The following is a 22,414-nucleotide window of genomic DNA, read 5'->3' as shown; positions in this document are numbered from 1 at the left end:
GGAGAAGCCTTCCCTAAACCTGTCCGCATCCTTTGGCTCAGACTCTGGGGCAGGGTGGGCCCCAGCTGCAGCCCCAGGAAAGGGAACTCACCTGATGTTGCCATTGTTGGTGGCATAACGCAGGTGTCTGCAGATGTGCTCGAACATTTCCTTGGCAGTGGAACAGCTCCGGGCGTCAAAGACCTGCGTTTGGCCCACCCAGCACACACCATCAAGGACCATGAGGACAGAGGTCCGGGGTTGATCAGAAGCGAAGTTATGAGGGAACGGGGGAGTGGCCCGCACACCCCACCACCACCCAAGCACCAAACAAAGACGAACATTCTCTTCTTTCTCTGCATCAACACCTTCCATCTCAGGGCTGCCCCATCCCGCCTTTCTCCTGCTTTCCTGGGGGAGCCCAGGCAACTCCTCTCGGAAGACCCTATCAAAACCCAAATCCCAAGAAAACCAGACTTTTGGGCATGTGAATGGGGACTGCCACAGCCTGAGCCTACTCCCTTTAGAACATCAGCACACTGGGCTCCCAGCATTTTCTTTCAACCCGTGTTGGTTTCACTGGCATTTCTCATCCATTTCCCTGTCCAAGCAATTTCCATATTATCCAGCAATGAAGGAGGCCAGGATAAAGACAGCGTCTCCTGGGAGCCGAGGACTCAAACAGCCCTCTCTCGCAGCACCAGGGTCTCAACAGCTCATTCGGTTTTACGTCTGGGTTTAACAGGAAACCAAAGACCCGCTAGAAATCCTGTCCTGCCATCAGATCCTAGACTTCCAGGGGGAGCCCTATGAGTCCCCATTTCATGTTCACCAACGTGAAGAGAGAACGGGGGAGCCTCGCCCGGCTGCTGTGCACAACGCCTCCCAGTTTCCGCCCCTGCCCGGGCCTGGGGAAGCCCACCTGCAGGTTGGACCACTGGATCCTCCCGATGCAGCGGGGAGCGTTGCGCCAGGCCTGCTTGGCAGCGAAGATGAGCTCATCCCCCGTCAGCTGATAGGTTCCTGTTGTTTCTATCTCCTTTGTTACTGCTTCCACCCTGGCCAGATGTTCCTCTATTTTTGCCCTGGGGGACAGGAAGACAGCAGGAAGATCAACAATGAGATGGCCTTAGATGGGGGTGGGGGGTTCATTCAATCCACAGAAGCAGGAACTGAGCTTGGGGACCAGGAGGGCAAGATGTCCCTCAGGGAGACCATCCCCCTCTGGGGCCAGCTTCACAGGTGTGGGACCCCGGAACCTGGCCTCAGAAGGGCCCCAGGCTTGGCTTAAAGCTCTGCTGTCCCTGTCTTGAGATTCGTCCTCATTTTGGAACAGGGAACATTATTTTCATTTCTCCACTGGCTCCTGCTGGTTACCCGATGCTCTTGATCCCACGGACACCCTTGTTGTCGGGCGCTTTTCCTCCAATCCCATTCATCTCAGCTTGGCAAGCATCAGCAAGGAGTACAAGCCTCAGACACTTGCAAGACTGGAGAAGGACCCATCAAGTCAAGTCACAGCCACCTCCCTCCTCCTGGCCACCTCCCGTGGTCCAGAGATGAGCTGTCCCTCCCATGTCGGCTCCTGTGTACCGAGAACTCATTCTGAGCCAGGTACTGGGCGATGCAGCTCACAGTTGGGGTCTCACTGAGTCTGTGAGGGAGGTGGTTTTTTTGTCCACTTTATAGTCCGGTGTAGGAAGGCCCTGCAGGGCAGGTGAAGGACAGGCCCCAGAACGTAAGTGTGATAAAGAGCAGGTAGGGCTCAGGTTCCCATTGCCCTGATGCCAAGCCCTGGCTCTTAACCTTCCACCTTCTGCCCCTGGGGGGATTGCAATTGAGGAGAGGTTGAGGGCCTGCCTACGCTTCTCTGAACAGGGACGGGGGCTCAGGACCCAGCCTGCAGGGCCCCAGGGCCGACTCAGGCAGGAACCCTCCACGGAATGGTCCAACCTCGCAGGCAACCCTTGAATGTACTGTTTCTCAACCTCCGGCCTCCTCAGCCAGCACTCCCGGGGGCGATTTCTATGGGCGCCTGGGTGGCTCATTGGGTTAAGCCGCTGCCCTCCGCTCAGGTCATGATCTCAGGGTCTTGGGATCGAGTCCCGCATCGGGCTCTCTGCTCAGCAGGGAGCCTGCTTCCCTCTCTCTCTCTCTCTGCCTGCCTCTCCGTCTACTTGTGATTTCTCTCTGTCAAATAAATAAAATCTTTAAAAAAAAAAAAAAACCACACACACACAGCAACCTTGAACTTTCCAATCAACACCAAAGACAATTTGAAATGGCAACAAACAGAACGATTTAAGGAATGAACTCCTGATTTAGAGAGAGGATAACTCAGAACAGAATGGCCTTTTCTATGGATGAAGAGTGTCTTGACAGCTCTTCCTTGACCAAAGAAGAAAGCTCAGACACAAAACATTTGGGGTTCCTTATCGGCAAGAACACCCCTGGCATCAGGACGTGCTGGGTGAGGTTGAGGTGGTCACACTGGGAGCCCCCCTCCCCACACAAAGCTTCTAGCAAGACTCCCTGCTCGGCGTCTGGGCACGGAGAGTGTAGCAATCACCAAATCACGGACACCTTGAGCCCACTCCCTGGTGTTAGTATGTGACTAGGTAAGAAAGGGTTCTTTTTTACATTTCCCCCCTATTCCTTTAGAGTTTTGCATTTTACTACTGTTTTCATATAGAGTTGCATTTCAGATGCTATGATGCCTATGAGTTCTGAAAAAAAAAAGAGTGTAGCTTTTGACATCAGTGAATAGATCTGAACAGAACATTGAGCAAGTTACAGTTTCTAACTATACAATCCTTCATTTGCTAAAGACCGAACCTGCCAGCTGTCTGTGACCCTGGCTGCTTGTGTGATCGTGGGAATGGACTGCCATTGGTCTGTCACACCCCCCAGGACCTCTTAACAGGTTCGAGGTATGGACTTGAGACTGAGAAACAGACCTTCAGTCTGTGAGAAACAAGTGGGTTTCTTTGAAACCTCCAGGAGCAACCCGGTGGCTTCCCAGGGCTAGCACCTACCCAGTGCCTTCTAAACGCCAGCAGGACCTCCCAGGTCCAGCATGAAGTTGGAACCTTTAAGGTCAAAGAGCTGGATGCCAGAACACATGTTAAAAGCAGGGGCTCTGGTGCCAATTGGCCTGGGTTTACATCCCAGCTGTGGGACTCTGAAACATCTGACTTCAAGCAAATTATTTCCTCCGTGGGCTTTCGTTCCTATAAAATGGAAATTCCTACTGGTGTCTATAAAATGGGAGGGGGGGTACTCCTTTCAGAGTTGTGGTGAGCATTGCTTATAAAACACTTACGCAGGGAACAGAACACACTTAGTGCCCAGTGAATGTCAGTGCTGATACGCTGGCCCAGTGAGGCCCATCAGGAGACCTCCTAGACCCTGAGAGGCTCACTGGTTATTGGCAGAGCCGACAGCCCGAGGATCTTGAACCTCCAAGGCACAAAGCACTCCTATAAAGTTTGTGGCTTCTCAGCACACATGGTAGACAACCCTCAATGGGTTACTCAACCCAGCTCTGTAGGTGAATCGCCGAACGAGCTTTTAGAAAACACAGAGCTCTGCTTTGTCCCCGATTCTTGAGATCCTGATGTCCTTGGACCAGGGTACCCTGCATGAGCATTTTGCAAAGTCCTCAGGTGACTCTAGGCACAGCCAGGGTTGAAATCGGCGGCCCTGGAAGATTAGGGCACTTTTCAGAAGCTCAAGGCCCCTTACCTGCTCAGACATTGCAGGATCATAGAAGAGGAGACATGGTATTACCAGGACCCACTCTTTCCACCATAGGGTGCGAGTGGGCCCAGGTGCATTTCTGTGATTCATTTCATGCAGTAAAGAGCTGTGTGGCCTACACCGTAAAAACCATACTCCCCTCCTGGCCCATAAAACAGCAAATGCATTCCCTCAGCCATTCTGTCTTACAATCCCTTTATATATTTTTATACTAAAGTTATTAGTGGGCTTTACATTAATAATCATGTATTCTATGAAACCTAGAAATATAGACCCCCACAGAGTTCAGTGCAAAGAGTAGGACTTGCCCTCTCCAGGTCAGATGGCATATGGCTTCTAGCTGGGACTGGGCTTCCCTGTTCACCCCTGGCGAAGGTCTGACCAAGTGATCCCAAAAGTCCTTTCTCTCTCCAACATTTCCTATTAGAAGAGCGTGTATCAGCTCATCGTCAAAGTTACCCTGTTCAAAGCTGGGCTCTACTCTCACCCCATTTTTACAGATGAGGAAGTTGATGTGTAGAGAGGGTGAACTGGCTTCCTCAAGGATCCAGGGCTGGTTACCGGCACAGCCAGGATTCAAGGTCAAACAGTTACTCTCCTGGCCCACACTTTAACCACCATTGCTATGCCTCTCTTGCTTACGATTACAAGAACCGACTCTGGGGTCTTTCCCCTTGGAAAACTGTGCTTGAGCCCTGGCTCCCCTATGACTCTGGAAAGGGAAAGGACCTGGAGTCAGAGGGAAATGACTGAACACGGGAGAGCTTGGGGAAAGAGGTCTGTAGCGATCCAGCCCAGGTGAGACTTACTCTTTGAAGGAATTGTAATACTGGTTGACAAATTCAATAGCTTGAGGTAGAAGCTCATCTGGGGGGGTAGGCTTGTCCCTGGGTCCTCTGGTTAAGCTTTTGGGGTTCATGATGGCTCCCAGACAAGACTTGGACTTGCAAGCAAGCTCCTGGAAAGAGAGAGGTAGATGGTGAGGGGGTTGCTTGGCCCCTCAGGAAGGTGTTGACAAGGGTCCTCCTTCCAGACCCACTCTCCTGGCCACCTCCCACTCCAGCTTCTCCAGCTTCCTGCTGCCCTTCTCCACCCCTGTGGCACCTCCTCCTTGGGGTCCACCAAGCTTTCTTGCCACACACATCTCCTTTCCTCTACTGGCTGACCAAGTAGGTGTAAGCTGGGGTGATTCCTACCACCTTGGGCTCAGTCTCTGACCCTGCTCCCCCGGCCAGACGCAGACCCAGGGCCAAGTCAACGGCTTGATCCCTGGGAATATCTCAACTATCTTCTCATTTAGAGAGGCTGATGTGGCTCCTGGGAACACACTTGGTATTCAGCCAAAATGAACCAAAAGGAGAGGATACAAATCCTGAAGTCCGAGGAGGGCACAGAAAAAATGCTGGAAGGAGGTACACCCTAAGGTTAACTGTAGTAATTTCTGGAAGGTATGGGAAATCTTTCCACTTTCAAGGTCTTGAAATTTACAATGACTTTCTTTTTTACAATCAGAATGCATTCTATAGTTAGAATAAGAAACTTAGGAGAAGGAGCCTTGAACACTTACTCCAAGTACTCACTAACTGCTTGAATTCTTCTCCAATCTCCCTATCAAAAAGCACTTGAATCCTTCTAATGACAGGGAACTCACTATCTTCTGATGTAGCTCAGTCCAGCTTTGGGCAGTTCTTTTTTTTTTTTTTAAATTTTATTTATTTATTTGACAGAGAGAGATCACAAGTAGGCAGAGAGGCAGGCAGAGAAAGAGGAGGAAGCAGGCTCCCTGCTGAGCAGAGAGCCCGATGCGGGGCTCGATCCCAGGACCCCGAGGTCATGACCTGAGCTGAAGGCAGAGGCTTTAACCCATTGAGACACCCAGGAACCCCTGGGCAGTTCTGTTAGAAAATTCTCCCCGGGGGGTGCCCAGGTGGCTCAGTCGGTTAGGCATCTGCCTTCAGCACAGGTCATGATCCCAGGGTCCTGGGATGGAGCCCAGCATGGGGCTCCCTGCTCAGTGGGGAGTCTGCTTCTACCTCTCCCTCTGTTGCACCCGTTTGTGTGCTTGCTCTCTCTGTCAAATGAATATATAAAATCTTAAGAAAGAAAAAAACAAGAGGGAGGAAGGAAGGAAGGAAGGAAGGAAAAACCCTCCCTGTTACTATGCGGTACCTCTACAAAAGACTGAATTTCTTCCTGTGACCCTTTATCCCATCTCCTGGACAATCCAGCATCTATCAGGGGACTACCAGGTGGCTGGCATCATCTATGTCCTGTGATTTGTACATACCACTGGCCTCTGTTCCCAGCACCCTGTGATCAACCAGATAATTGTCTGGTTTGCCCAGGGGAACATCCACTTGATCTACCAAAGGCCCAAATGGGTTCCCCACCTTGGGACAAGGGTGGTTCTCTCTGAGCCCCGGACTTCTCACCCCTTTGGCCTTGTGGTGGAGTGTGTCTTGGAAAGTCATTCCGCTGCCCCAGTTTTTGATCCTCACATGCGGAGGGCAGGCCGACGGGGGCCTATCCGGCTTGACCAGGGTTTCTGGAGACGTCTAAGGTGGGGGAAAACACCAACAATTTACAAATGCCTTTACCCCGGGGCCCCACAGGTCTCCCCTGGGCCCTACTTTGGCTTGGGGTGGGGGCCTATGGGTGAGGACCCGGGTCAGGATGTGGGTCTGTGTCCCTCCTCCTTTCCCGGCAGCCTGGCCATCTGGGCCAGTGCCTGCTAAGAGTTCCAGGTGCCTGGGCTGCGGGCCAGGCTTCTCTCCTCACCCAAGACCCTGCCAAATGCTCCCTCGGTGGAATTGCAACAGGAGGGACTGAGGTTAGATGCAAGGGAGACGACTGTCCCAGCCAGTACTGCAGAGAACAGAAATGGAGGCAAGGAAGAATATACCACTGCCTTCCCTGGAGTTATTTAAGAATATGGAAAATATCTTCACCCATTTCTCTGCCCACCTGTCTGTTAGGCTAAGGTCCAAAGCTCTTCGGAAAGATGGACCCTGTGGGCTAGAGGCTGGGACTGGGGCTCAGCCGCTGAGTCTGGAATCACACTGGGGTGTCCCACTGCTGGCTCCATGAATGGTCGCCTTCCATCCATGCCTGTCGGCCCACACTGGCAAGTGATCCGGGGCCAGAGCACCATGGGGGCCACTATTCCTGCCCACCAGGGATCATCCCACTCTCCCAAGGCCCTTCCTCACCCCTACCTGTGCCCCTGCGGGTCCCTCCTCACTGCCCAGATCCCAGCATCCACCAGGCTGCTCAACCTGCATCCGTCTGGGCGAGGGAGGAAGAGGCTTCCCACACCCGTGTGACTCACTGACCTTTACTGTCCCTGTGAGGGACTGGGGGGACTCATTCCGGTGCTTGCCGAGGCTGTGACACTTGGGGTCATCCTGTGTCACTAGACTGTAAAAGGAAACAGCCAGCATGAGATAGGGATACTAAGGGCAGAGAGGGATCTTGGAGGCCCCCACTGCTAAGCCCTCATTTGACGGATGGGGGAACCGAGGCTCAGAGGGTGGGAGTGAATTTCTCAGCTGCTGGTCAGGAAGAGGAGAGCACGTGGTGGGGGAGGCAGCTGGTCAGACCCAGTCTCCCCGTCATCATCAACCTCCCTGCCCCTCCTCTTCTCTTGCCTTCCCGCTATAAAGCAGGGAGCTAAGCCAAAGCTGCCTGCCCGAATGGTGACCCACAGAAGCTCTGAGTACCAATGTGGGATGACACGGAGTGTCCAGGGAATGGCTCCTTTCCACCCTGTCCTCCCAGGCCAGCAGCACTGCCACGACCCACTTGTCGGGGGGGGGGGGTGGGAATTGGGCTTTTTTAATGTAAAGCCCCTGATTTATCTGGGTTTATTTATTTATCCTAAGTTGTTATTATGGTAACATAATTTTATTTTATGGTAAATGTTAAGCATTTATGGTAAATGTTAAGCATACATAAGAAGAAAAAAATGCAATAAATCCCCAGGAGCCCTTCACCCAGATTCAACCCCACCCAGTTGCCAATCTTGTTTGAACTCTACTCTCCCGGTGTCTGCTATCATTTCAAAGCCAACCTGAGACATCATGTCATCCAAAGATGTCTCAGTAAGGGTATCTGGACGTCAAGGACTCTTTTAAAAAATATGTTGCTTGTTTTTCTTTTCTTTTCTTTTTTAAAGATTTTATTTATTTGACAGAGAAGAGAGAACACAAGCAGGGGGAGCAGCAGAGGGAGAGGGAGAAGCAGGCTTCCCACTGAGAAGCCCAACGTGGGGTTTGATCTCTGGGATCATGACCTGAGCCAAAGGCAGACACTTAACCAACTGAGCCACCCAGGCGCCCCTTAAAATGACAGATACAAAGAACTTTGGCTGTTCTTGGAAGATGAAAAGGCCCTAGGAGTCTGAAATCACTCAGAAACCACTGTCTCTGGTTTGGAATTCCAGGTTTGCTCTCCTGGCAAATGCTGCAGGGAACAGAAGGCATGTGACCTCTCTGGGCCCCTTACATGTGAGCACCCAAGAGTCGCACCCCACACACGCCTCCTCCTGGGGTGAATCACACTCTGGGGGCACAGGATGAAATCTTACTGTGTTCTGTGTCCTTTTGGCTATTTTCCGGGGTGGGCATATGTGTGTGCACATGTCCAAGGGGAAAGGAAGTCAGAAAGTATTATAAGGATCTCTCATTTTCCACTTTTAAAAATTATTATGTCAGAAAGTGAGAGAGAGTTCGCACAAGCATGGGGGAGAAGCAGGCAGAGGGAGAAGCAGGCTCCCTGTCGAGCAAGGAGCCGGATGCGGGGCTCAATTCCAGGACCCCGGGATCATGACCTGAGCTAAAGACAGCTTAACCGACTGAGCTTAACCCATTGAGCCACCCAGGCACCCTCTCATTTTTCCACTTTATACCTATTTGTAATGTGTTGGAATATGAAGAATGAGTATGTATTACTTTAATTATTGGGAAAAGTAATGACTGTATATTTCAATTAACATTATATAATGTTATAATATACATACATTAGATAGTAGCACCACGTGATTTATAGCTATAAAGAGAGAGTGTCTCTTTAAGAGAACGTAAGTATGTATCAGAACACAACTTCTACCTGAATGGAGTGATTGATTCAACAGCCTTATAAAGAGCCTTCCATGCGACCCACTACCATCAAGCTACTGATCCAAACTGGGGGCCCCACCAGAAAAAAAATCCAAAATAGGGTAGTCTGTACAGTCAGAACAGGTAAGCCACGGCTGAGCGATCGTCACCAGGCTCCTTAAATCAGAAGACACTTTGAGCCTGGGGTCCTCAATGAGGCAATGCCTCCCTGCTCTTCTCGATCTTTTGCCATCACTGCTCACCCCCTTCTCTCCCCTGCTCGTTCTTGCTTCCTTCTACTTACTTGTGGCCACAGGACTGGAGAATTTGAGAAGCGTACTGGTCCACAGTAACGTTTAGACGGGGAAACGCTCTCTTTCTATACTTCACCTAACTGCTGCTCCCAAATATCGAAAAACTACCTGAAAATCCACTCTAGGGGCGCCTGGGTGGCTCAGTGGGCTAAGCCTCTGCCTTTGGCCCAGGTCATGATCTCAGGGTCCTGGGATCGAGACCTGCATCGGACTCTCTGCTCAGCAGGAAGCCTGCCTCCCTGCCTACTTGTGATCTCTCGCTCTCAAATAAATAAATAAAAATTTTAAAAAATCCACTCTACGGAGGGGTCCATAGTCCACCTGTTCACATTGCCTATGGCTGCATAATTTAGGTTGTGCCCAGCTTCTCCACTATTATAAATAATGCCTCAAACTGTGTATATGGTCTGATGCTCGGTGTGTGTGTCTGTGCGCGCCCAAGCATAGAAAAACACCTGGGGAAGATGCCAGTAAATATTAATTAACAGTGACTAGCATTAAATGACAGCATCGATCTGAATTTTCCTTTATAGTTTTCTGCATTTTCCAACTTTAACTATAACCATGCATTCCTTCATAACTAGGAATCTTTTTTTTTTTTTTTTAATTTGCAAAACTAATAAACAAAACTATGCCAAGTCACCGTCCTCCCCCTCCCCACTAAAGGTAGCTAATTTCTTTGGGCTTGCTGTTGGGAGACCGGGTAGCTGGAAGCCAGGTGAGCGTACTAAAGATCTGAGTACTTGTAGCCGAATTACTGCGCAGTCTATCCACGTGCTCCTGCAATTTGGTTAAACCCACAGCTATGCTCAGCCCTGTTAGATCCTTCGAGGGAGCCACGGACCGTTAAGAATCTGCCATCAGCAGGAATCCTCCGAGTGACTGAGAATGGTTAAGGTCGACGCTGCCTTCTGTGGGTCGTTTGGGGTAACGGGGGTCCTGACTTCCCTTGCAGTTTCCACTCCTGGCGACCGCCACTGCATACACGGGGTGGGGGGTGGGCCACTCTGTGAAATGGGTCTAATTCGTAAAACAAGAACCTCTTTGCTCTCTTCATCCTATCTGTCCTAAAGCATGCAGCAGTCCCTAGTGCTGAAACATCCAGAAAGTTCCCAAACGCTGAAACATCCCCAATTCCTACTCCTGCCCGCGTAGACGCCTCTCTGGGGAGCACGCGGAGCTTCCCTGGGTCGTTTGTGGCTACTGAACTGCAACCTCCAAAGCGTTCTAAACGAGGAAAACACTTGATTTAAGTAAATCCGCATCGGAATCTTACGGGGGCGAACATTCCAACCCTCATACTTGGACGGAAACCCGAGGCACGCAGCGGGTCTGGGCCGAGCGCCCGGGTTCGAGACAGGTCCCGGCGCGGAGCCGCCCGCCACCCTCCCTGGGCGAACCCGGCCCGGCGGGAGTACCTGGCTCGGCGGGTCCCGCAGGCGGGCTGCGGCCGCAGGATCCGGCGGAGAAGCCGGCAGAGCCCGGGCCGGACGGCCTCGCACGCAGCGCCCAGCCCCTCGCGCATGGCCCCAGCACGGGCGCAGCTCGCAAACCGCCTTGCCCAGCGCCGCCGGGGCTCCTTTATCACGGCGGGAACCCCGCAGCCCCAGCCCGGGGGCGGAGCGGACTGGGGGGGGGGGCGGGGGCGGGGGGCGGGTGTGGCGACTCCCGGCTTTACCCGGCGCTTGGTCCAGGGCCGGATAGTTGGCCCGCGCCTCCACTTTCCCGGCTGTGTCCCCGGCCCACTACACCCGCCGGCGTCCTCAAGGAGGTCGGCGTTCAGGACGCCCCTGGCCTCTCTGGGCCAAGATCACGGGCCTGCGCGGCCAGCCTCCGCTTTCTTTATTCCTCGTGAAACAACAGCAGGGTTTATCATAATGATTCCCACTCTACGGCGCTTCGAGTTTAGAAAGCAAACTTTCTTGTTATCTCATCCACCCTTTATGAATTCCAGTCCAAAAGGCAGTTCTGTATTATTTCCTCCTGATTGAGAAGCCAGCTGGGGTCCCAGAGAGGTTAAGGATCTTGCCTGAGACCACACAGCAGCCCCCCCAGGCCACAGCTCAAGCTCTCTTATCTCACAGGGCTGCCCCCAAGAGCGTGCTATTTCTCTTCTTAGTGTTCAATGTAATTCCAGGAAGGTAGCCAAAGGAAGCACGGCTGGGGCTGACGTTTAGTGGGAGGCATTGTGGGCTGCTGGTGGTGGTGGACCCCTCTGGGGTCCTGGTCTTTGCTACCTAAAGGAGCCGTTCCTCCTGACCTTACTCCACCTGTGAGGTGTTCCCAACACTTCTAGGGTCCAGGATAACTTCTAGGTCTAGGATAACTAGACCTAGTTAGGTCTAGGATAACTTCTAGGGTCCAGGCAGGGACAGAGCAGCAGCCCTCAACCTCAAAGTACGGGGGGGGGGGGGTCTTCTGCAAGGACTCCAAAATATTTAATCCCAAACCCAAATTAAAATGGAATGAGAGAGGCAGTTGCAGCCCAGCTAGCAACACTCAGCTCAACTTTGCTGCGAATGCTATGTATCTCCACCTGGATGTTCCCACAGTTGCCTTCGTCTCTAAAACACACACCCACCATGCTCACTTCCTAATCATTTGTTTACATAAAAGAGAGAATCATGAGTCCCATATAATAGGTTCTTGGTCTTATGACATCTGAACAGATTTGAAAATTCTTTTTTTAAAAAAAAAAATATATTAATTGGCTTCATTGCCTTCAGGATAAAATCCCCTTTGTACTGCTACTTCCTCTTCCAGGAACATCCTTCCCAGCCCACCCCACCCCCTCACTGTGTGATCGCAGTCCAGCTGGGCCTCTCTGGTCCCCAAGGCCTTCTCCCACCTGACTCCTCCCCACACTATGGCCAGGCCAGGCCCCCCGCGGTCTCTGCAGAAGAGATTCTGGGGCGCCCACATTGTCCTCTAACCTCGTGTCTCTCTCTCTGCCTGCCCCTCCTCTGCGCCAATATAGAAAGTTCTTTTAACATCCCGTTCTGCCTATACTCCTGCCGGAAGCAGAGGAAGGAAGCCTTTCCCACATCCATCCCCTCCTTGACTGCAGGAACTCTATCTCTTTTCTTGGTTCCCTTCCTCAGCCCTTAGTAGGCCCTCAGGGAGAGCCTGCTGAGCATAGAGGTTACGATTTGGGGCTTGGTTCAAACCTTACTTAGCTCTACCACTCCCCGAATGCCCACCTTGAGTAAGTAAGTCACTCAAACTTGTAAAGTAAGGATAATAATAGTTCCTGCCTCAACACCGATACCATAATAAGGACTTTATAAGCCCTGTTATTTTTAGCTGCTGTGTATACTGTTAGTAAATGACTTAACTTATTGTTTGTTTAATTGCTAAGCAGAAGGGCTCACAGCCATCTCCAAAAGCCCCTGCACCCTGCCAGGTAAGTAGCCCTTGGCGAGTGATTGTTCATGGATTGGGACATGCCCAGGACCACGAAGTGGCAGCTTGGTATAGTTGTTATGAGCCAGCATGCTGGGTTTGGCTCCTGGCTCTGTCATTTGCCAACTGTGAGATCCTGAAAATTACTTAAATCTTCTAGACTCCAGTGTCCTCCTGGCTATCATAAGAGGATAACAAAAACTCATTCCTCATGATCTGTTTGGAGGGATAAATGAATTAAGGTGCGCTATTTTCTCTCTATCACCTCTAATACCTGTGTGAGTCCTCCCACTAGCTCCCCCCAGCTTAAGAAGATAAGTCAGCTGTTTGCCTCAAGTCAACCTACAGCTCAGATTTCCTGAATGGTCCAAAACCACAAGACAGGAATCAATGTCAGCGCTATCAGGAGTGTGGAATTCAGGGCCAAAGGCTGTAAACCACACTGCAGGGGCTAGAAAAGGGGTGGGGGGGATTCAGGGTGATCTCAAAAGTTGGGGAGGTGGGTTGAGTGGGTCTGGATGAGTGGAGGTAAGAATGTGCTGTGTGTACGGGCACTGGGGAATTGGGCAGGTGGGATGGGTTCCCCGTCTGGGAGGGGTGATCCTACAGAATGCCGCGGTCAAGCCTTAGTGTGGTGACAGGCCATGGGGAGCCACTGTGGACTCTAGAGCAGGAGCTTGGCTTGCTAGAAGTCAAGTCGGAGTAAGAGAGGTCAGAGCCAGTGTGAAGGGCTGCAGCCGGGAGGTGAAGAAAAGGAAAGGACTCATGATTTGGTGACCTCCTGAGACCCTGGGAGGAGTGAAGAAGCTGCTGTGAGTGTGTAGCAGTTGTCTGAAGTGCCAGAGGGACACCTAGAGGCTCTCCAACCCTGCCCTCTCGCTTCTTGGTCTCTTGGCCACCACAGCGCAGAATGCCTGGTAGTTCCAGCCATACCCGAAACGGGGACTGCCTTGCTCAAGAATCTGCAGTGGCTCCCTGCCTCGTCTCTCCTATGGAGGGCCCCCAAGCAGTCACGCTTGCTTCTGTCTCTGAGTCTTTGCCCAGCCCTCTTCCTGGAATGTCTTTGCTACTTGTCTTCACGCCCCCTACCCCCAACATTCTACCCTCTCTTCAAGTCCACGGAGCCCATCTTACTTCTGAGAAGCCCTTAGAGGGGACCCTCTTTCACATTGCTCATCCTTGCCCAAGCTGTGCTCACCAAGATCAGCAACAGCTGCAACCAATGCCATTTATCAAGCATTTCCTCTCTGCCAGGCACGGGGCAAAGTTGCTTACATGTGAAAACCCATTTAACTCTTGCTATGACCCCGGGAAAGAGGCATTCCTACCCCCTTCTTGCAGATGAGGAAATAGAGGCTCGGCGGCTAGGGGAATTGCCAAAGGTCGCAGGGCTAATAAGTGGCAAAGCCACCTACTTATCTCCAAGCCTGAGCTCTTAACCTTGCTGCTTTTCTGGCAGGTGTGCTCAGGGTGGCCCTACTACCCACGGGAGTCCAAGGAAAAGCTTCTCTGGGGCTGTGGGGCTGGGGGGCAGCCCTGTGCGTACTGGGGCTTTGTTCTGATTCATAGGATCATGTTATTGCCGGTTGATTGGGGGTGGGGTGCAGGCGTGGGTGAGAAATCAATGACCAATCATGTGACCCGAGGGAAGTCACTCCCCTCCTAGAGGTTCTATTTCCACATGTGTAAAATGAGACAATAACTCGCACTTCACAGAGCTGCTGTGGGCATCAGGTTAGAAGCAATGTAGGTCAAGTGCCCCGTACAACCTTGGCACAGAGTTACTCAGTAACTCAGGGCAGCCGGTCAACAACAAGAGACCATATTAATTGAGTTATGCTATGTATGGGCAACCCTGCTAAGGACACTCTACACACATTATCGGTTCATCCTCAACATGTTATGAGGAGGGTCCCGTGGCTCTCCTCATGTGTCTGAGCATCAGAGGGGTTAACTGGCCTTAGGTCACACAACTAGTGAAAGCCCAGGGCCAGCTCCTGCAGCCGGCACAAGCCTCGCCTAACACCCTGGTACTCTACACCAGATGGATATTCAAATTATCAAACCCTTTGTGAGGCATACACACCAGTGAATCAGAAGGAACGTCAGCCAGGCCGCCCTGGTTCTAATCACTGAGCGCCACTGCCTCCCATTCTCAAGTCAGATAGTCCGTATTCCCTTCCTATCTCCCCAATTCCCCCAACAACGAGACTCCAGAATCCTTGAGGGGCAAGACTCTACCATGTCCCTTCCTTCTCCACATAGTGTGAGGCACAATGAGGTGTCCATGAAAGAGTGGCTGCACTAAATTCCAAGGGACATCCAAGAAGTCACTTGTGAGAACGGATCTCCAGTGAGAAGCCAGGGCAGGGAGAGGAATTCTGAGTGGGCGGCGCAGAGCAGGGAATGGGAACCTGTAGGTGGGTGAGGGGGCACGTGGTGGACAAGCAGCAGGTGGCAGGAGGCCAAAGCTTACCTGGAGGGGCCCCGGCTGGCTTTCCCCACATTGTTGTTGATGTCTGTTTCCTCCGTCAAGTTGAACCGGAAGGATTTGGCCTTGAACAGAAACTGCCAGGGACAGGCCATCTCTATGGCTTTGCAAAGCTGGCCACTTGTCTGGATTTAAACTCTGAGGTTCTTCCCGGTGGGGCTGACCAAGGGGAAGGAGATGGATCAGAAGGTTGAGAAGAGTTTGCGGAAGCCAGCCTCCTCCATATGCGTAGTTTACTACAGAATCAGTACAAAAGCTGACATACACAGTCTTACACACCCACTTCATCCCTGCTGACAACCTCTGCTCCTATCTGGAGGTTGGATTTGGGGGTCCATGGACATAGTTTTTAATACAAAGCCACGTAACAATCTAAAGGAAAGAACCCCATAGCTGAATGAGGACAAAGCATGTACACTTTGAGCCTCCTTAATGAGACCCTGGGCGACTGGAGAGGATCCCACTTGCGTTGAAATGTGGATGTCTTTGCCTGGTCCTGCAAGGTCATTCCCAGCAGTCTAATTAGCAACTGTCATGTTACACCTGTCATTGGAGAGCACACTCAAGTTGTAGCTGCCTTTCTTTTAAGATTTTACAACTGTTGTCCACCATACGGTCTGCTGCCTTTTTAATCCGGTGGGTGGGTGGGGAGAAGGGTATTTGTTTGTGAGATTGTTTGTGGAATTGTTTGTGAAAAAAATGCACTCAACTCTCAACATTTGAGACCATCTTCTTTAAACAAGGCGATAAAGGGACATCAAAGTAGAGGCCCAGGCTGGTCTGGGCTTGCCTCCAGCATGTCTTCCCAATGGCAAAACCCTCTGCCCTGGGAGGCAGTGTGTGATGTGGCCCATAGAAGAATCTTAGAGGCCCCCCAAACCTGGGTTCAAGTCCTGGCTCTACTAGTTACATGACCTGGATCAACTTATTTATCTGAGACTCATTCCTTCATCTGTAAAATGGACTTATTAATATTCACCTTCACACAATTTGTTTGCCAGGGGAGAGGTGCCCCTTATAAGGATAATCCGGATAAAAATTCTTAGTGGATTCCTCCCCATTCTCCAGTCTGAATTTTCCAAAAAGGTTTTCCTTGCAATGTAGCAAAGTTTGCAGGAAAGATATCTGACCCAGATGCTCTTTTCAAACGGCCCAACCTCCCATGGGCATTTCTTAGACTTTCCGCCCGTTTATCTCTGCAGGCAGAAAATTCCCATGGTTTTCAGGGCCTTCCCAAACAGGAAGAAGCAAAACCCTCTCGAAGCAGAAGATTCCCCAGAATGAAGACAACTTACCCTGCAGTTGACTGCTCTGTCTCTACCAGAGGGTGGACAAGCCCACAGGAGAGACTTGGACCTTGATGCCTTTGGAACCACCTCCAAGCCGGTCCTCTCACCAACGGTGGCTGAGAGGTCTCAGACCAGCGATGCTGAGTCCTCTGAGGCCTGAGAGTCCCAGACTCAACTGACAGCAAAGTTATGAGCACACTGGCAGCTCAGATGTATTTATACCCACCCCGTGTCATCCAGGGAGCCGTTTTTGCATAAAGGTCCCTTTTTGTTGTTTCCAAAGGGAGTGTCCCCGGCTGAGTGTACAGTTAGCTAATTTATGGTTGGGGCTCCTGGCCTGTGGGTGACCTGACCCCACGGTTACAACACTCCGTGCAGGGCATCCTTGGTAAACCCACTGCTTCCTGGTTTCAGGTTCATGGCAGCAGCTTGTCCGGGGTGGGGGGCGGGGGGGGCGGGGGGAGCGGGGGGTCTGATACAGGAGTCATCATGGAATCAGGTTTCATTTAGCTAAGCCACATTCGCCTGGCTTTCAGCATCTGGGTCCTCTTATCCCTCAGCAGGGAATTCTCTGGTTAATTCCTGTCCAGCCTCTCAGTTTTCCAGTTGGTGGCAGGAGTCCAGGAAGCTGGGGAGTACTGACAGCATGGAACATGCTGGAAAATGCCCAGGTTACAGAAGTCCGGTGGGGCTGGGTGATGCCAGTGTTCCAGTCAGGTCACTGAAATATTCAGCTTGTGGTTTGGGGAGGGGAGGGAAAGCTGCTGGCAAAGGGACACCGCTCAGATGTTGGTGTTGCTGAGGTCTCACCCTTCAGCTACAGGAGGACGGCAGGTAGAATCAATTCTTTTATAATTTATTCTATGGAAAATTATCCTTTCTTATAATTCCACTTATTAAAGTACTTCAAAGACAGTATTCCCGCATGGTATGAATCACTCACCACGATCTCACCATCCTAACATGTCACTGTGGCCAGCTGTCCATCTCTTTCCCGCCCATGCCAACTTAAATGCAGCATTATAATGGATCAAATTTGTGTAAGATAAACTGAGTCACAAAAAAGACATGAAGAGAAGCTCAAAGATCGTTGTTGAATGAATGAATGCAGGAGTGAGTGAGTGAATGGAAAATAGGACTAGACTGCCGTGAGTTTCAGCATATCAAAGCCATCTTTCTTTCACGCTTTAGCTGGTTCTGTTCAGGGAAACCAATCTGCTTGAGGAAAGACCCTAAGTCCTTGGTCTCAAGGAATGCAAAGCTTAGAGAGAATGATGGATAATTCTGGTAGAGTGTGATGCCTGCAGTGATAGAGGGATGGCATGGTTGAAGTAGCTGAGTCTACATTGCTGAGAGAAGGTTTGCAGGGGAGAGGACACCAGGACAGGGTTTTGAGGGATGATTAGGAGTTTGCCTCACTCTAAGCTCTATTCCCTCTAACTGAGGCTATGAGTGGCCTCTGGAGGTCCTGGTGCAGGGTGAGAACAGGAGCCATTTGTCCCCCGTCCCTTTGCATCCTGCTCCTGTTACCAGCCTGAGTGTCGAGGCTACCATGTCACCTTGGGGCCTGCTCTCATCCAGCAGGTGCAAGCCCATGATGTCCTTGGCCCATGGCAGGGCTTGGGCCAGCAATCACTCACTGTTCGACCCAAGCAGGGGCTTTGAGGAGGTGGCTGTGATGGGTCTGAAAGGTCCTGGGTTCCAGTGACAGCCCCATGATTGAGCAGGTATGTGACCTCAGAAAAGCCACCTCGCCTATTCAGGCCTGATTTCTCACACCACCAACGGCGGCCAAGAGTAACGTGAGGGGATGAGAACCAAGAAAACGCTCTGCGCTAGGGAACAAAAAGGCAGCCAAACAAAAATCTGTGGGTCAGAGAGTAACAATTTGCCTTTTGACAAAGAGCAAGCAGGTGACCTGATCTCTCTTCCAGAGTGCCCTTCCTCAGAGGGTCAGCACCCGCCCCCATCATAAATTCCCAGTTCTCTTTCTCTCTGTAACATTGAATTCATTTAATTTTTATTGGGATAAAACTCACCCTGGGGGTTGGGGGAATCACCCTTTCCACTATTTTCAAGCATACATGTCAGTGGTTTGTAGTATATTCCTAATGCTTCATATATGCACCATCACCATTATCCCAATACTCTCTTAGTTCAACAGCAAGGAAGGGAATCAAAAGTAGCAGTCAGGTGGGGGCACCTGGGTGGCTCAGTCGGTTAAAGCCTCTGCCTTTGGCTCAGGTCGTGATCCCAGGGTCCTGGGATAGAGCCCCGCATCAGGCTCTCTGCTCAGCAGGGAGCCTGCTTCCTCCTCTCTCTCTGCCCGCCTCTCTGCCTACTTGTGATCTCTGTCTGTCGAATAAATAAATAAATATCTTTTAAAAAAATAGCAGTCAGGTTGGTGACGCACAGAGAGGTTAAGAGATTCAGCAGGGTCACACAGCGAGGAGCCTCTGAGCTGGACCACACGGTGGGCCCTGATGCCCACCCCAGAGCTCCCGTCTGCACGTGGGGTCCAGGGCTGGCCCCGGGACTGAAGGTGTCATGGATTTCCCTCTCTGCATATCCGATGGCTTTCGGGGCCTGCCCTTGGCCCTGTTCACCCATCAGGCCACATTCCTGGTCCTCTTCTGATGATGGACGATGCAGGTGAAGGCTGCTGAGGGGAAATCAAAGAGCACCTGAAGGGCAGGTGAGGCCAGGTGGGCCCCGAGGAGGGTGGGGGTGGAGGTCCTGAGGCCCCTGCTGAGCAACACCCCCGTCCCCTCATTACCAGCACATTGTCTCAGGCACCAGGCCTACAGCAACCAGCCCTGGAATTTCTTGGCCTCATCATCCCAGGACCGAGTTCCCATCCACGGAAGTCTGGTCCCGGGCCAGGTTGTGGAGCTGGGTCAGCTTCAGCTGGGCCTTGGGAGGCAGCCACCTTGAAGCTCTTTCTACAAAAATAATATTCAGAGAGCACACTTCCTAAGCAAGGTGCTTCCATGCGTCAACCGTTTAATCCAGACCACAGCCCACAGAGGTGACTGTTATGACTAGCCCCATTTTGTAGATGGGGAAATTGAGGCCCAGCGAAGTTGAGTGGTTGCACAGGTAGGCGAGTGGTGAGGCTAAAACCCTGGAGTTCCAGCTCGCAGGCCGGGGTCCCCCTCTGTACCTTCTCCAGATGTGAGTCCCTGCAAAGGGCAGAACCAGGAAAAACAGAGCTCGGAGGGAGCAAGGCTCGTGCATCACACCCCACTGCCTCTGTTGACATCTCCTCCCCCCGACACACACACCCATAAGCGCTCCCAGGATAAGCATCTGGCTACCACAGACTATGCAACTCTAGCCAGGCCCCAAGCGTTCCACTCATCATCATCTCAGTCAACAGCTCCAACAGCCCTCTGCAAAGCAGGTACCTTCCCCAAGCCTCCCTGACAAGGAAGGAAACAGAAGCACAGAAAGGTTGAGCCACCAGCCCAGTGTCACTCAGCTTGTAAAAGGCAGAGTTCAGGCTGGGCCTAGGCCTGACACCAAGGTCTTGCTGAGTCCAGATGACTCCCCACCTTGTGTGTGCCCCTCTCTACCTGCCCTCGTGGCTGCCTGTGGGCCCACCCCAGGGGCAAGGAGAAACTGAGGAAACTCAGTTTTGGTAAGGGAAACTGAGGCCAAGGTAAGAACTGAGGATTACCGGGCGTTGAGTGCTCTCCCCACATAGTGGCATCTGCTTCCAGCTCTGTGCATTACAAGGCAGGTGCCGGGGCCCCCAGGAAGGGGTGGAGGAGTCCCTGCCACATGTCCCTGCTTCACAGAAGCCCCAGGGAATCCTCCCAACAGATCTTTGAGGGAGTTACTTGTATCTCCGATTTACAAAGGAAGAATCTGCAGTTTAACGAGGGAAAGTGACTGGCCTGAGTTACCCGGGGAGGAAGGGGCAGAGCTGGGATTTGAACCCGGAACTGTCACAAGGCACGTTCTTCCTATGCTATATACTTACGGGGTGCCTTTGGGTAGGACTCAGCATGATAGTGAGCAAAGCTGTGATCCCAAAGACATGGCCCTTGTCCTTCTCTCTCCTAGAATATGTGTAATAATAAGAGATGGAGGGCTCTCTCTTCCTTCTCTTGCCCTAAGCACTACTGGGACTGGAGGACTCTGTCTCGCTTATCTCTGAATATCTGTGGTGTATAGTAGGTGGCCCAACATTGACTTGCATGGAGAATTTGTGGTCTGTGTGCACAGTGTCCGACCCAGCCTTGTGGCAACCCGGCAATGAAAATGTCATTGTTCCCATTTTACAGGTGGGGCACTGAGGCTCAAAGAGGTGGCCCACTGTCTCAGGGACCATGGATCAAAACTGGGTAGCCAGACTCCACATTGGGCGTAGAACCTGCTTAAGATTCTCCCTCTCTTCCTTTCCTATTGCCCCTCCCCTCCAGGCCCCCCACTCCAGCCAAACTGGAGAGCCAGAAATGCAGTCCTGCATCCTCCCTGCGCTGGAGCCAGGGAGCCATCCCTTGGGGGACGCTCTGCTAACCCCAGTAATGCACAGAGCACTGGGCTGTGCTGCTCAGATGCTGAGGGTACGGGGCCTCCAGGGGCAGTGGGGGTTCAACAGGGCTGTCATCCTTCAGGCAGGAAGGTGTTGGAAGGACGAAGGCCTGAGATGGGGTGAGGGGACAGAGGAGGGCATCCCAGGCCAGAGGAAAAGCCTCAACCTCCATTGCTTCTAAGCAAGAGCGATGACGTCTGTTCCCTCAGTGGAGATGCTGTACCTCTCCAGACCCAGGCAATGCCTACCATGTCCAGGAAGCTCCAGCTCCCTGGGACACCAGCAGGAATAAAGCAAGTAGCTGACTGTCAGCGCGTGATTGTCATGGTGAGGAAGAGTGCTTGAAAGGGAGGTCATGTCACCTGCTGTCCAGGTGGCCAGGACGATTTGTAAGCAGCACCCCCAGCTTCAGAGGGACCAGGCTGCCTCGGGCAAGTGTGGGGGATGATGTTTCTGCAGCCCTGCGGCAGTCGGGCTTCCTGTCCCTGTGCTGTGCACATGTGGCTGTGAGGCCAGACTGGACTCTTTTTCCGCTCCTGGCTCAGCAAGGTGAACTTGGCCAAGCTCCCAGCCTCAGGTTCTTTGGCTGCAGTGAGAGCTTCTTTGTACGGTTTTTCCTGAGGGTATAATGAGATCCTGTCTTCAAAATGCCAGGCACCCAAGAGACACATAGTTCCCTTCCTAGCAGATGGGGAAGCTGAGGCCAAGAATATCTCATTCCCGAGTCTCACAGAAGTTAGTCCTGACTCACACCTTCTTCCAGTCCAGAAGCCTCCCGACCTCCTTTGCTCTCCTCTAGGCCCTTCTCCTCGTCCTCCTCCTCACCAGGTTTGCTGGTACCAGCCCCCTTTCAGATGGTGACGTAGCTCCCTTGAGTGTCTTATAACCTCAGCACTCTGTACACAGTAGGTGCTCAGTAGATGTCCTTGCTGATTATGTTAAAGGCAAGGTCCACATCTGGGTAAACTTGAGTCCAATGACAGGTCTCCCCAGCTGTGGTCAAGGTACCTAAGGCAATTCGGGGTGGTACCTGGAATAATGCTTTTTTCTGTTAATAGTTTTTATTGATGTGATTACTGTCTGCGACCATTTACTGGTTTTCTACTTGTGGAATATAATAAAAAGTTATTTTAGAAATACATTTTTTTAAAGTTAAAAAATGAGTCATTTTAAGAAAAAATATTTAAGCAAAGAATAGTATAGATGGTATGCAGGTGTGACAAGAACGATGAAGGTAGAACACAACTACAAGGAAAATATACCAGAAGGCATTGCAAGTTCGACTTCTCAGCAATTGTGTGTGTGTGTGTGTGTGTGTGTGTGCGCACACGCGCGCGCGCGCGTGCGCGACTCACTGCAAGTCATGTGTCCTAGCATAGCTCCCTGCTCCTAACCTTGATACCCTACGGCATCAAGTCTCAAATAGGCCCCCAGCCCCAGAGCCCCATGCTATTTGTCGACTGACCACTGGAGGGCGTCAGTCACACCAATTCCAGCCTCTGACGAGGGCTCCGTGGCTGTGTACCACCTTGAATGACTTGGAG

At 51.7% G+C, this 22,414-nt stretch overlaps 1 protein-coding gene across 2 annotated transcripts in view; it reads right to left on the bottom strand.

Annotated features, from left to right (window-relative positions):
* Nucleotides 1-10,750, bottom strand: part of NOS2 (nitric oxide synthase 2) — a 33,813-nt gene extending 23,063 nt beyond the window's left edge. Inside the window, exons 1-6 of one of the 2 annotated variants that reach the window (XM_032322279.1) lie at nt 10,567-10,750; nt 7,071-7,155; nt 6,171-6,293; nt 4,548-4,696; nt 902-1,064; nt 92-183 (exon numbers count right to left, since the gene is read on the bottom strand). In XM_032322279.1, the coding sequence (XP_032178170.1) occupies nt 92-183; nt 902-1,064; nt 4,548-4,696; nt 6,171-6,293; nt 7,071-7,155; nt 10,567-10,673 (719 nt within the window). In that variant the 5' untranslated portion in view covers nt 10,674-10,750. The other variant, XM_032322281.1, reaches the window with a different exon arrangement.
* Between the last annotated feature and the right edge of the window lie 11,664 nt (nt 10,751-22,414).

The sequence above is a fragment of the Mustela erminea genome, chromosome 18, assembly GCF_009829155.1.
Source record: "Mustela erminea isolate mMusErm1 chromosome 18, mMusErm1.Pri, whole genome shotgun sequence".
Classification (NCBI taxonomy): domain Eukaryota; kingdom Metazoa; phylum Chordata; class Mammalia; order Carnivora; family Mustelidae; genus Mustela; species Mustela erminea.
This window is presented reverse-complemented; position numbering and strand designations above follow the sequence as displayed.